The 12075-nt window shown below is 44.6% G+C and overlaps 3 protein-coding genes across 3 annotated transcripts in view; 2 read left to right on the forward strand and 1 right to left on the reverse strand.

Moving 5' to 3' along the window:
* Positions 1-1202, forward strand: part of h3f3d (H3 histone, family 3D) — a 1956-nt gene extending 754 nt beyond the window's left edge. The window contains exons 2-4 of the mRNA XM_046846654.1: positions 131-275; positions 366-519; positions 649-1202. Coding sequence (XP_046702610.1) covers positions 148-275; positions 366-519; positions 649-777 — 411 coding nt within the window. The 5' untranslated portion in view covers positions 131-147 and the 3' untranslated portion in view covers positions 778-1202. The remainder of the gene's footprint in view (positions 1-130; positions 276-365; positions 520-648) is intronic.
* A 472-nt stretch (positions 1203-1674) lies between these two features.
* dcakd (dephospho-CoA kinase domain containing) lies at positions 1675-4720 on the forward strand. The gene is made up of 5 exons (XM_046846651.1): positions 1675-2098; positions 2556-2668; positions 2824-3027; positions 3168-3255; positions 3348-4720. The coding sequence occupies exons 2-5, from the start codon at positions 2557-2559 to the stop codon at positions 3631-3633; spliced, it is 690 nt and encodes a 229-aa protein (XP_046702607.1). The 5' UTR covers positions 1675-2098; position 2556; the 3' UTR covers positions 3634-4720.
* Positions 4721-7740: 3020 nt separating this feature from the next.
* Positions 7741-12075, reverse strand: LOC124384088 (C1q-related factor-like). Its single transcript, XM_046846639.1, has 2 exons — positions 11167-12075; positions 7741-9290 (listed from the first exon to the last, which is right to left on the reverse strand). The coding sequence occupies exons 1-2, from the start codon at positions 11773-11775 to the stop codon at positions 9111-9113; spliced, it is 789 nt and encodes a 262-aa protein (XP_046702595.1). The 5' UTR covers positions 11776-12075; the 3' UTR covers positions 7741-9110.

The raw sequence follows: 12075 nt of genomic DNA on the forward strand, positions 1-12075 counted from the left end.
GCTCCGGTCACGTCACTCTTTTATTCATATACACGCGCGGAAACAGACGTCATGCATTTTACGCGCCTTTTTTTTTTTTTTTTTTTTTTTTTTTATAAAATTAATAAAATATTCTCTTGTTGTATTTTAGAGAGTTAAGAGAGCGTGATGGCACGTACCAAGCAGACCGCGCGTAAATCCACCGGAGGCAAAGCTCCGAGGAAGCAGCTGGCCACCAAGGCTGCACGAAAAAGTGCGCCCTCTACCGGTGGAGTCAAGAAACCTCACAGATACCGGTATGCGCATGCTCAATAAGACGAAACTTTTTTTTTTTTTTTTTTTTCTGATCTACGTTTTCCCTCATTGTGTGTGTTTGTGTCCTCCAGCCCCGGCACCGTGGCGCTCCGAGAGATCCGTCGGTACCAGAAGTCGACCGAGCTCCTGATCCGCAAGCTGCCCTTCCAGCGCCTGGTCAGAGAAATCGCCCAGGATTTCAAGACCGATCTCCGCTTCCAGAGCGCGGCCATCGGCGCCCTGCAGGTGCGCTTGACCTGATTCTCTCCCAAAACTTCCTTTTCTTTAATCACACTTCCGAGGAACTCTGATCTCCTGCTTCCATTTGCAACCCAGTCTTCTTTTTCTGACCAATTCTTGTGTGTTCTTCCACAGGAGGCTAGTGAAGCGTACCTCGTGGGTCTCTTCGAGGACACCAACCTGTGCGCCATCCACGCCAAGCGCGTCACCATCATGCCCAAGGACATCCAGCTGGCTCGGAGAATCCGTGGAGAGCGCGCTTAACCGGCTCGCTGTGTTTTTTTTCTATGTATTTTATGTTTTTTATGTTTGTGGGTGGGGGTGGGTGTGTCCGGGGCACGTTCTTACTCTACTACATGCTTGTTATTAGTTTTTAAGCTTAAAGTTGTGTGTTTGGGTTTTTTTCTTTATTTTTTTGAGTAGTGAAGGGGGGGGGTTGCCGTGCAGTTCTTGGGCGTGGCAGTAGAGGGCGGTGTCCGAACATTCCGGGAGCTCCTCTCAGGGTTTTACCGTTTGTATTTTAGACTTTGGTATACCTCTACCCCATGCTCTCTAGTCTGCATGCTACATTGTGATTTATTAGGATTTTTTTTTGTTTTCCTTTTCTTTTTTTAAGTATTAATTTTCCCCTCTACTCTATTTTTCTTCATTGTGGCCATCTGGTTGTAAATAAACTTTCCACTACCTCATTTCTGTGTGCGCACTCTTGTGTGTTGGGGTCAATAGACTTTTTAGTGTTTTTGGCTGATTTTCAGGTCAAAAAAATAGTTTTGAGGATTAGAAGAATCTAAACTTTGCAAGTTTTCTTTGCTTGTTATGCCGCTCTGTGCCTGTAGATGGCGCTTTAAGCGCACAGTAATAAACACAGTAGGATGGTCTCCTGGTCGGATGTAAAATTCGTAAGAAAAACAAAGGATGCATTCGGATAGTTTTGTTCTCCAACAGCCACAGCAGAACACATTAATGCTCAGAAGTGACTACAGTAAACATATTTATGGTGAAACTCCACAACTGTGAGGCCTTACACCTGCACCTCCACATCATGCACCAACATCCTGTAACATCTCCGCAGCTTCACTTCTCTACGTTCCAATTTGACAATTTTATTTCTTTTTTTTTTTTTTTTTTTATCTAGAAGCATTTAATTATTTTATTCTATTATTGCCGTAAGGATTATTGTTTAGTTATACTCCAGTCCTGCAGATGGCAGTAGCGCGCTATTTCCCCCTCATTATTTCAGCGAAGTTCTTTGGCCTTATCTCAATCGCTTTACCCAGACACCTAGTGCACTTCGAACGTTCCCTAGCAAAATGACGGGTCTCCGCCATTTTGTAGTGCATATACATAGGGGTCAAGGGAGCTATTTGGGACGCGACCCGGCCAGAATATGGCGCTGAGCGTTTAACTTAGCCGCTTTAGCCTCCTGAAAGTGTATAAATCATTCTATTAACGGCGTCTCCTGTGATTTAATATAAATACGGAGTTTATATACGGGGATTTATTCTTTAATAAGCAAAGAAAGGAGACGGAAGTGGCTTTTAAAAAAAAAAAAATTTTTATTATAACAGGTCAACAACAACCTTTAGTAAGTTACTTGAACATTACAGCATTAAAAAGTAAAAATAAACATATACATATACATAATAATAATAATAATAATAATAATAATAATGAACTACTACCAAGTAAAGTGATAATAGTTATGCAGTAATCTATTACACCGGAAGTACATTTCTTTCCATATCCATACCCCGTTAGATAATGTCTATCTTAAAATATAAATGCTACAAATTTATAATATGGATTAAAGTATTAAAGAATGCACATTATTTAATGAAAAGTTATTATTTAGTGTATAAATGTGCACTCTTATTTGCGGACCTAAACTGCAGTTGCATATGATGTTCGCCAGGAGGCGCCAGACACCAGATTGTTGGTGTGAGGAATATCGCGAATTTTGTATGGGGTAATAAATTAAATTGTGTGCGTGTGTGTGTGTGTGTGTGTGTGTGTGTGTGTGTGTGTGTGTGTGTGTGTTGCAGCATGTTTCTGGTGGGGCTAACCGGAGGAATCGCCTCAGGAAAGAGCACCGTGTCGTCTCAGCTCAGGGAGCTCGGCTGCCCCGTCATCGACGCAGATGTTGTGGCCAGGAAAGGTTCATTTCCTTCATTTCTTCCTTCTCTTTTCTTTCTTTTTTCTTTTCATCCATGAATCCATCCATTATTACATACGTTCATTCTTTCTTCCCCCATTCTTTGCTTTTGTGTAGTTGGGGTGTAGTGCTGCATTGATGTGTGTGTGTGTTGACAGTGGTGGAGCCTCGGACGCGAGCATACCAGCTCATTGTGCAGAACTTTGGGCAGGAGGTTCTCCTGGAGAACGGAGAGATAGACAGACAGAAGCTCGGCCACATCATCTTCTCGAACCCTGAGAAACGCCGCGTGCTCAACTCCATCACACACCCCGAGATCCACAGAGCCATGTTCCACCACATCCTCTACTACTTCATCAGGGGTACACACACACACACACGTATTCACGTTTCCCTTTTTCTTATCTTCCTCCGTTCCCTCCTCACTGTATATGTGAGAAGCTGTAGAATGAATTTGGATGGAATTTTGGAAAGCGTTCCTGCTTCTGTTTGTGGATTTCAGGTTACAGGTACGTGGTCCTGGACGTCCCTCTGCTGTTCGAGACGCGGCGTCTGACTCAGCTGATGAAGCACACGGTGGTCGTCTACTGGTGAGAGCTTCATCCATGTGCTTAACGTCACCTATAACGGTGTGTTTGAACCCGAAATGTAGCGCCTGAATCATCTCCGTCTCGTCCCTCAGCGACCCCGGCACTCAGCTGGCTCGGCTCATGCAGCGTGACTCTCTGAGTCAGGGCGAGGCAGAGCAGCGCGTCGCCGCACAGATGCCCCTGAGCGAGAAGCGTGGGCTGGCCAGGCACGTCATCGAGAACTCCGGCTCACGCGAGGACACGCACCGCCAGGTCCTGCGCTTACACGCCGCGCTCGACCGCTCCATGGAGTACCTGCCCGTCAGAGTCATCGCCGTGGCAACAGTCGCCGGGCTCGCGGGCCTCTTCCTGTACACGCTAAAACTCCTAGCATCGTAGTCGTCGGGTCCAAAACGCCTTAACGTATTTTATAAGCCAGGGTTCCATCTCCTCACGAAGGGTGAACAGTTGTTTATTTTATCATCTGTTTTATTTGTATAGCTTTTAACAATTCATTTTGTCAATTGAAATCGTACACGGATTCGTCCCTAATGAGCGAACCGGTGGCGAGGAAACACCTCCACGAATGTTGGTACGAGGGAGAAACCTTCAGAGGAACCCGTCCTCACCCTCGACACCAGACGTCCGTTCATTATAGTCGATTCATCATTATATTAATTACACTCCAAATCCATCATCATGGTTTCTTGTAATCTGCCCCCAGAGATCTCCAGAAGTCTATCTAGAATCAAGTTTCGACTCTTCCACCACCAGACATCACGGATCAGAATTAATCAATAAATGTTTTCAGTCTAGTCTCGAACGCTAAACTGGTGTCTGAGTCCCGAACACTAACTGTAGGGCTTTGTATGAGGAAGCTCTGCCCCCTGCTGTCGTCTTTACTATTCAAGGTACCAACAAATGACCTGCACCTTTTCATGGAAGCAGGTGTTTTGAATGATTTATTCATCCGTAGTGGTAGTTTAGTAATTCTTATGATCCCAGTGTAGACTGGATTCGACAGGGGTGGGGTTCTCATATTTCCAGGTGTTACTAATTGTTTTTTTTTCCCCACCCAGACAAATCTAAACAAACGACTCACCTGCATTTACATTCGCGGCCTTTGGTAGACGCCCTTGCTAACGCATCCAAAGCAAATTGCCTAGGGTTTGATTTTGGGTGGGATTTTGTTGCCATTTCATTTCGTGTCTTGAGGGTTTTTTTTTTTTTTGCAACCTATTCACACTAATTCACCTTTGTCACGTGACTGATCACGTCGCTAGACTCACGCTCCGCCCACACACTTCCTCACAGCACGTAGACGTCAAATCTGACGACGAATCGATTCATTCCTAATGCGCCTGATTTAAAACTACACTGTGATTAATGCTCATCTCACACGTGTGGACACGTGAACTGAATGTAGCTGGAAATGAAGGGAATGGAACTGTTGAACTGACACATTAAACACGTTTCAACCCTTCAAGTCCTGATGTTATTTGTCTGTCTGTGTGTCTACCTTTTTGCCAAGGTGCCATCTTTTTTAAAATGTATTTATATATACTTGCACTCATGTTCCCAACGTTATCCAACAAGGCCTACGAATTTTCAAGGTTTTGAGTCGGTGTTCCATTGTGAGTCTTCCGATACGATACTTATCGCGATACAGCGGATGCGATACGATACGTTGCGATACTGTAAGTAAGGTGATATTTTGGGATATTTCCTGGAAAATTTGCGTTTTACAATAGACGATCAAAGCTTGGCACGTGCACCACGCACTCAAAAATATCTTCCCATACTTTTGGAACGCGGTGAGCTTCAAAACCCAGATTCAATGCTGAGCAATGAGGGTTGGAGGCTTCACAACCCAGAAGACTGATTTTATGTGCGTGAGCGTGTTCGGCTGAGGAAGCCTTCACGCTGGTGCTCGTTTGCAACACTGCAGATTCAATGCAGAACATCTGCAGGATGAATGCGTACGAACAAGTGGCGGCGAGAGAGAAGAGAGCGCGAACCTTCGTGAATCCACCGCCGAGTTCCATCTGTCTCCCCTTTGGGATCCGCCTCTCAGCAAAAAGCCAGACTCTGAAAGCCGAGTGTTTACGTCTTTCTTTCTTTCTTTTGATTGTGTCGTGAGACCGAGACACACTGTAAAAGGGTTTGTCAGTCATGTGTTTTTAAATCAATAAGACGTTAGGTCAGTGTGTGTGTGTGTGTGTGTGTCCTGCAGGTTTTGCTGACGCCATGTCTGGCGCCGGTCCAGTCATCCGATGCAGCCATGCCAACTCTGCTGGAAAACACACTTCAAAAATGAGAGCTGACAGGCACACACACACACACACACACACACACACACACACACACAAAGGACGGTCTTCTGTTCTTACGTCCCACACGCATGACGTCTCACACGTGCTTTTCTGCTCACCACAGGCGCCAAGAGTGGTTACGTGAGGTACCGTTCACCTCCTGTCCCATCTTCTCCGGTGCTTCTTCTCCTTCCAGCGTGAACAAGATGATCGTTTGCTGCAGAGCCTATTAAGGAGAAGCGTTTAGTCTCCACAGGGGGGAGACGTCATGTCTGTTTTGTGCAGCAGTTGTGTAGTCGTGCGTCTGCGTGAGGCGCCGTGGCATTTCGCTCATCCGACACGCCACATTTCAGCCACAACGGCTACCACTGTGCGAGGGATATGAAGTGTGTGCGTTTGGGTATTTGCACGACTAAAGATTTGCTTAATTACTGCAGCAACATCTGCATTGTTTTTTTCCTCTACACCCCCACAATTTTTTCACGATTTCCAGCAATCCAATTCTTTCAGCAGAAGCGTTCTTACATACGACATACACAACCACCAAATGTTTGCGGACACGTTCATGTTCATTAGGGCACTAAGATGCGCCACTTTGAAGATCTTAGTGATATCGATTTTAGTGGGGATTCGCGTTGCGATCTCATTCGGCCACAAGTGGGCATTAGTGAAGCGATCAACGATTATGGGAAATAAAGTAAGATTTTTTTGAGAAAAAAGTCAAATTATATTCTAGCATCTGGAGACTCCTTCCATACATGCTAAATAAATGTTACAGGTTTTTTAACACGTATCCGTCTGCAATTCTGACCCTGGTGTAAACTGTTCCTACAGAAACGATAATGAACGCCAGACCCAGCAGACGATTTCCTCACCCCTAAGCTCATTTGCATATAATCGGAGACATTCAGCGTTTATCTGATATCGCTGATGATGGCTAAAGCGAGAAGCGCCGCTAAGCACAAGCCCTGAAAAAGCAAGAATAATTGGTGTTGTTTTGTCATTTCGCCCACCCTAGCAGGTGTCTGGCTCTGGTGCCGGATCTGTCTTTGTGAGATAAGACCGGCTTTATTAAGACAGAACGCAAATGCCATCCCTGATCTCGTTCCGCGCCGATCTGACCGCTATCACGCGGCGTTCTCGTGCTTAGCTACAGATCCGATCGCCGGAAATGCTTTTGTTGTAACCTCGGTGCCGTGCGCTGTGGTTTCGATTGAAACAAATTGTCATTGGGATCCCTGGTGTACATCATGAAGCTTCTTGTTTGACTTCTGGAGAATAAACAACATATTTTTTCATCAACGTACTATGCTACATGTTACATGCAATTCATTTCCCAGAATTCTCAACTCCATTTATTTGGCATTTGTGGCAATATTCTATTTTTTTTCCCACCTGGCCAGGTTCAGAGTGGGAGGTGAGAGTTTAGTGGTTAAAGCATTTATTGGATTCAAAGGTCATGAGTTCAAATCCAAGCCACAGCAAGATGCTGGGCCCCTGAGCAGGGCCCTTAACCCCATTGCTGCTCAGCTGTATAAATGAGAGAAATGGATGCTGGGATATAAACTCACGACCTTCTGAAACCTCCGGGCCTTAATTATCCCACTGTAGAAATTCTGATTGGTTTCAGTTTTCTTGTTAGAACATCTGGAAGGAGTGACGAGTGTCAGTGAGAACATTAATAAATACGCCACATTACGTTTCTTCAGGGCTAATCGCACGCCGATCATTTGGTGTATTCGAGAAGACATTTGGGGGGTTTGCAGGGTTCACATTCTCTCTTCTTGCTTGGTAGATTGATAGATAAACTGGTTCTGTAGATGGGGATTATTAGAGGAGTCGCCTCAAACCTGTTTGGAGAACCGTCTCTTTTATTATTATGTAGTTCTAGAAGTAAAGACGATATAAAGAAGTATACCCTTGGGAGGCATGTTTGAGAATCTGTTGGATGGAACCCTTTTTCTGACATCTGGCGTTTTTTTTCCTATATGTATCCATATATTTGATTCATTCCACGAGCCCATAACTCCATTTGATCTCTTGCTTTCATTCAATTTAGAGCGATCTCATACTTGTTGTCTGTCTTTAATCTCCAAGCTCTCAGTCTTTTTTTTTTCTCTCTCTAGTGTTCCAGTCAAATGCATCTTTAAATGCATCAGAAAGCAATAGAATCAAGACAAAGTCTGCTTTAAGGTCGTGTTGTGCTAGAAAATCTCGCTTTATTAGCAAAAGTAAAGTCACGTTAGACACAGGTACATACAATGAGCCCTCCGGGCCCCTCAAAACCCCAATCAGGGACTTCCACATCGAGACATCTTTCTCTCTTTGCTTTTTATCAGATGGAAAGCTTCTGCACGCAATTATCCAGCCGTAATTAATGCCGACGACACCGCAAGACACGCAAGGTCAGCGTGTTGATATCTCCGAGCCGAGTTCTGATTGGAATTTTAATCCGTCTCGTCAAAGCGCTAACATTTTTTCCTCATACACAGATTCTGCACTGATATGAATTCACACACTGGTTTGTTGAGTGCTTTGTTTTTGTTCCACTTGCCAAAGTTTCCGATTTTGGATAACACTAAGAGTAGTGATTACACACGAGACGACATGACGAATTCGAGAACAAGTGACATGAGACTCGTACATCCGCTTCGTCTTGACAAAATGGCTACTTGGTTATTAGGTCCTTCTTATGGTTTGCCAAATGTACCCTTTTCTTCCCTAAATATTATGATTAGAACTAGTGCTTTATATAACTACTCCTCGTTTTGAGGAACCTGGAACTAAAATGTACTTCTGTCCAGTTCACTAATCAAAAACAACTCATAATTGGGGGAAGTGATAGTTAGTGGTTAAGGTTCTGGGTTACTGATCGGAAGGTCGGGGGTTTTCTTTAAGCCCCAGTATCGCCAAGCTGCCACTTTTGGCCCTTGAACAAAACCTAAACCCTCTGTGCTCCAGGGGCGCTGTATCATTGCTGACCCTGCACTACAACCCTGGCTTCATTAAAGTACATGTGACAAGCCCCTTTTCCCTTTTAATGCTGAAGTGGGGGTCAAACGTATTTACAAAAAGAATGTTTTGACTGCCTAAGTGTCCAATTTTTTGGCGTGAAAACCCTGTATTAGTCACCCAATCTTTGTTAAAGAGACCTGGGGTGAATGCTGAGACAAACTTGAGCAGACAGAAACACTATAATACCTCAATTAATCACTCTTCACAACAACAAACAGCCAGGGTGGTTCAAGCTGACAGGAAGGATATGATTTTCGATAACTACTCTATACAACTGTGGTAAGAAGAAAAGCGTCTCATAATGTACAGGACAACTTCCGAACACACAGAAACAGGAATGTGAATTGGAGTGGATGCAGGCTCGTCAAATCTAGAGATGTGAACCAGGCTAGAAAATTATATTCCAACCATAACAAGGATGGGAGGGGAGAGGGTGAATACTTATGCAAAACACTCTATGTATCAAGTGAAACAAGTGAGTTAAAGTTGAGTTAAAGTTAAAGTTGCCCCACCCCCTTTAACTCCCCATTGAGAAATCATGAAGCTCTGCTAATCAGAGTAAAGAATGAAGCCAGCGAAGGTGCTGTATTTGTTGCTGTTTCCACCGTGGGCTTTGCCCCCATCCAGCTTGATGAAGATCTCGTCTCCAGGGTCCAGGTGGAGGATCACCGTGTTTGAGGCGTAATCATAGCTCTGATCCTGGTCCTGGGCTATAGCACTTGCCCTCACCTGGATAGAGGAAGCATGAGAGACAGACACAAAGCAGGAGATGAGACAAGAAAGTAAGAATACTGCATACTGGATGCGTCATTGCTCTGGATGATGGACGTGTAGACAAGGAAACTTGTCTTAACTGTTCGGATAAGCGTGTGCAACATTGTTGAGTCACCCAGTAGACAGTGTGTGTGTGCTGAGATAGATAAGAATGGACTTAAGGTCAACATGAAAACACAAGTCAGATTGGTGCTTTCAGGGCTTTCTAAGGTTTTAATTACCCTACATTAAGGTCAGGTTCAACAAATATTTATATATATAGATAAAGGTTATTGGCTTCTTAAAGGACTTCTACTCTACACAGATTTGTGAGTCATGACGGACCATTGTTTTGCAGCATCATGACAAAAAAGGGTTTTGCATAGAGAAGGGTGATGTGTTCTGCTAAACCACAAACTTCAATGGTTCTTCCAAAGGGATAACTGCATTTGATGGTGTGACCAATGGAATATGTTCAAGACTCCGAAAGACACAGTCCTAACAATCCGTATCTTCAATTGTTTTATTGTAGATACCTGAGGCTTTAGGGACATGTGTTGGTTTCAAGATGCGCTTGAGCAGCAGACATTTAGAGCTATTTGGAGTCCAAGGATATGACACTGGGGCTGAAAATATTTAGGGCTCTTTTGTTGCTGCCCTTATGACCTGTTCCTAAGTGTATATATGGATATTCGGGAGATGGCAATTCAGGCAGGGCATGTGGGACAAATTAGAGACCGATCCAAGGCCAGAAGGTTTAATCAAAGGTCTAAAAAGGAAACACCTCAGTTATAGTGCATTGCTTCTTCTGTGGTTTTAACGCAGTGGATCTCAAATTAGTGTTAGATGTTCGGTCAGTGTTCTGACCATAATATTATCAGTCTTGTCCTTTAGAACCCCAAACTTTGGGTCCCTATTTTGCTGCCAGTGACTTGGACCCCTGTTTTGCTGACCCTGAATATCTCCCTGTTTTAGACCGAGATTCTGTCCTTGTCTCATGGCCAGATCCGGTCCCAGACTCTGCCTCAGGCATCCTCACTTTGTGTCTTGTAACAATCTCAAGTTGGAGTCAAGTGCTGGGATCCACTCCCAGTAAAATCAAGTCCCAGTACCAATGTCCAATCTCAGTTTGTTCTGACTCAAACCAAAATCCTGTCCTGGTGGTGTCCCAGTTCATTTTCCCAATCTCAATTTCTTTAGTGATGAAGAAAAACAGTTAGACTTTGACTGACAGTCGATCAGATTATTTGTTCCTCAATTTCCGCAAGCGAGTCTTTCTAAATGAGTGCTTTGTCATGTGCATGGAATAAATGTGTATTTATAGTTGTTTGTGTGTGTTAGGACATGCTGTCAGAGCTCTGCAGCTTCACTAGTTGCATCTGTGTGTGTGTTATGACGGGCCAAGTGTGACTGAGAAAGCTAGTGATTCAGGATGACACAGTAATGAAGGCCAGAGAAGAGTGCTCTCTAAAACACACACACAACACAACACAATAACGAAACATATCTTTCACTCCAGCACATGCTCATGGTACATGGGTATTACATCATTTCCAAACTTTTCCACAGCGTATCTTTGTTGAGGAATTGATGAGTGAGTGCTGGCATTTGTCCTTTTGTCACCACAGAAGGACAGGGGCAAGACATTCATTTAAAAAAAAAAATATTATTATGGATTATTATAAAAAAAATGTCTTGCCCTTATAGAGTATACTGTATAATTTGGGTCCTCCATTTTATATGAAACAAAATATCCCACTGAATTCATATGTTTCACCTCGAAAACGCATCAGGAATTTGATTACATTGCGGCTATATATTGTATAGTAAATTGTAACCCCTACTTTCTTACCTGTCCATTTTTCACAAGATCCGCCCACATGCTGGTTCCATCACCACCTCTCATCAGTACATGGTAAGTAAAGAAGTAAGTCCCGGGCACCTTGCACAGAAACTTTCCAGTCGCACCGTTATAGTTGTTGCCGATGTTTGTGACAACATCGTCAAACCTCAGGACCTCGTAGCCCTCCTGCGGATTTCGGAGTCCAGCATAGAAAGCCACATGTGGAGCTGTATTGAAGCTGCCAATGCCAGCAAGTGCCGTCGTGCTTTTTTCTCCAGGTGGCCCCATCGGACCAGGAGGACCGGGCTCTCCGGGTGGCCCTGGTGGTCCAGGAGGTCCTGGTTTTCCAGGTTTTCCCTGCCTGCCGTGGACATACGTTGGCAGCATCGGGCTCACGCTGTGGTCGCTCAGCGGCTCCGCCTCAGCTTGGACGTGCGTCACGCTTGCATCTGTGTCTGCCGTCGAACCGATTCCCGTCGCCACCGTGCCTGGCTTGTCCTCGTACGGGTCGCAGACCATGCGGCAAGTACCCAGCATCTCGAAACGGCTTCTGTCCTCGTTGCCACCCACGGAGTTCACCAAGACTGGAATGAGTACCACCAACATGATGAGAAGCATGATGGCTGTGGCACCCAGCAGAATGTTCCGGGCTGCCTGTGCCAAGTTCTCCCCGTATGCTGGAATGATGAGCAGTGAAAGGCAAATTGGTATGAGGTCTGTGGTGCCAGAGAGAGACACCAAAATCTGCTGGAAAAGTGCGTGTGTGTGAAAGAATGAAAGCGAGAGAGCTACAACAGTCTGGCAGGTGAGCTGAAAAGAGTTGCAGCTCGTATTAAAAAGTCGAGAGAAGGAGATTTAAGGGGATGGACTAAAAAGATAACCATGGTTTTATACTCTTTCTCCTGACTCAGTGAGGGC

Source organism: Silurus meridionalis, chromosome 4 (genome assembly GCF_014805685.1).
Source record: "Silurus meridionalis isolate SWU-2019-XX chromosome 4, ASM1480568v1, whole genome shotgun sequence".
In the NCBI taxonomy this organism is placed as follows: Eukaryota; Metazoa; Chordata; class Actinopteri; order Siluriformes; family Siluridae; genus Silurus; species Silurus meridionalis.

Coding starts and splice junctions, on each gene's coding strand:
- dcakd (XM_046846651.1), top strand. CDS start 2,557: ATGTTTCTGGTGGGGCTAACCGGAGGAATCGCCTCAGGAAAGAGCACC. Junction 3,028..3,167: donor CCTCTACTACTTCATCAGGG/GTACACACACAC, acceptor TGTGGATTTCAG/GTTACAGGTACGTGGTCCTG. Junction 3,256..3,347: donor CACACGGTGGTCGTCTACTG/GTGAGAGCTTCA, acceptor CTCGTCCCTCAG/CGACCCCGGCACTCAGCTGG.
- LOC124384088 (XM_046846639.1), bottom strand. CDS start 11,775: ATGCTTCTCATCATGTTGGTGGTACTCATTCCAGTCTTGGTGAACTCC. Junction 9,291..11,166: donor ATCTTGTGAAAAATGGACAG/GTAAGAAAGTAG, acceptor TCCTCTATCCAG/GTGAGGGCAAGTGCTATAGC.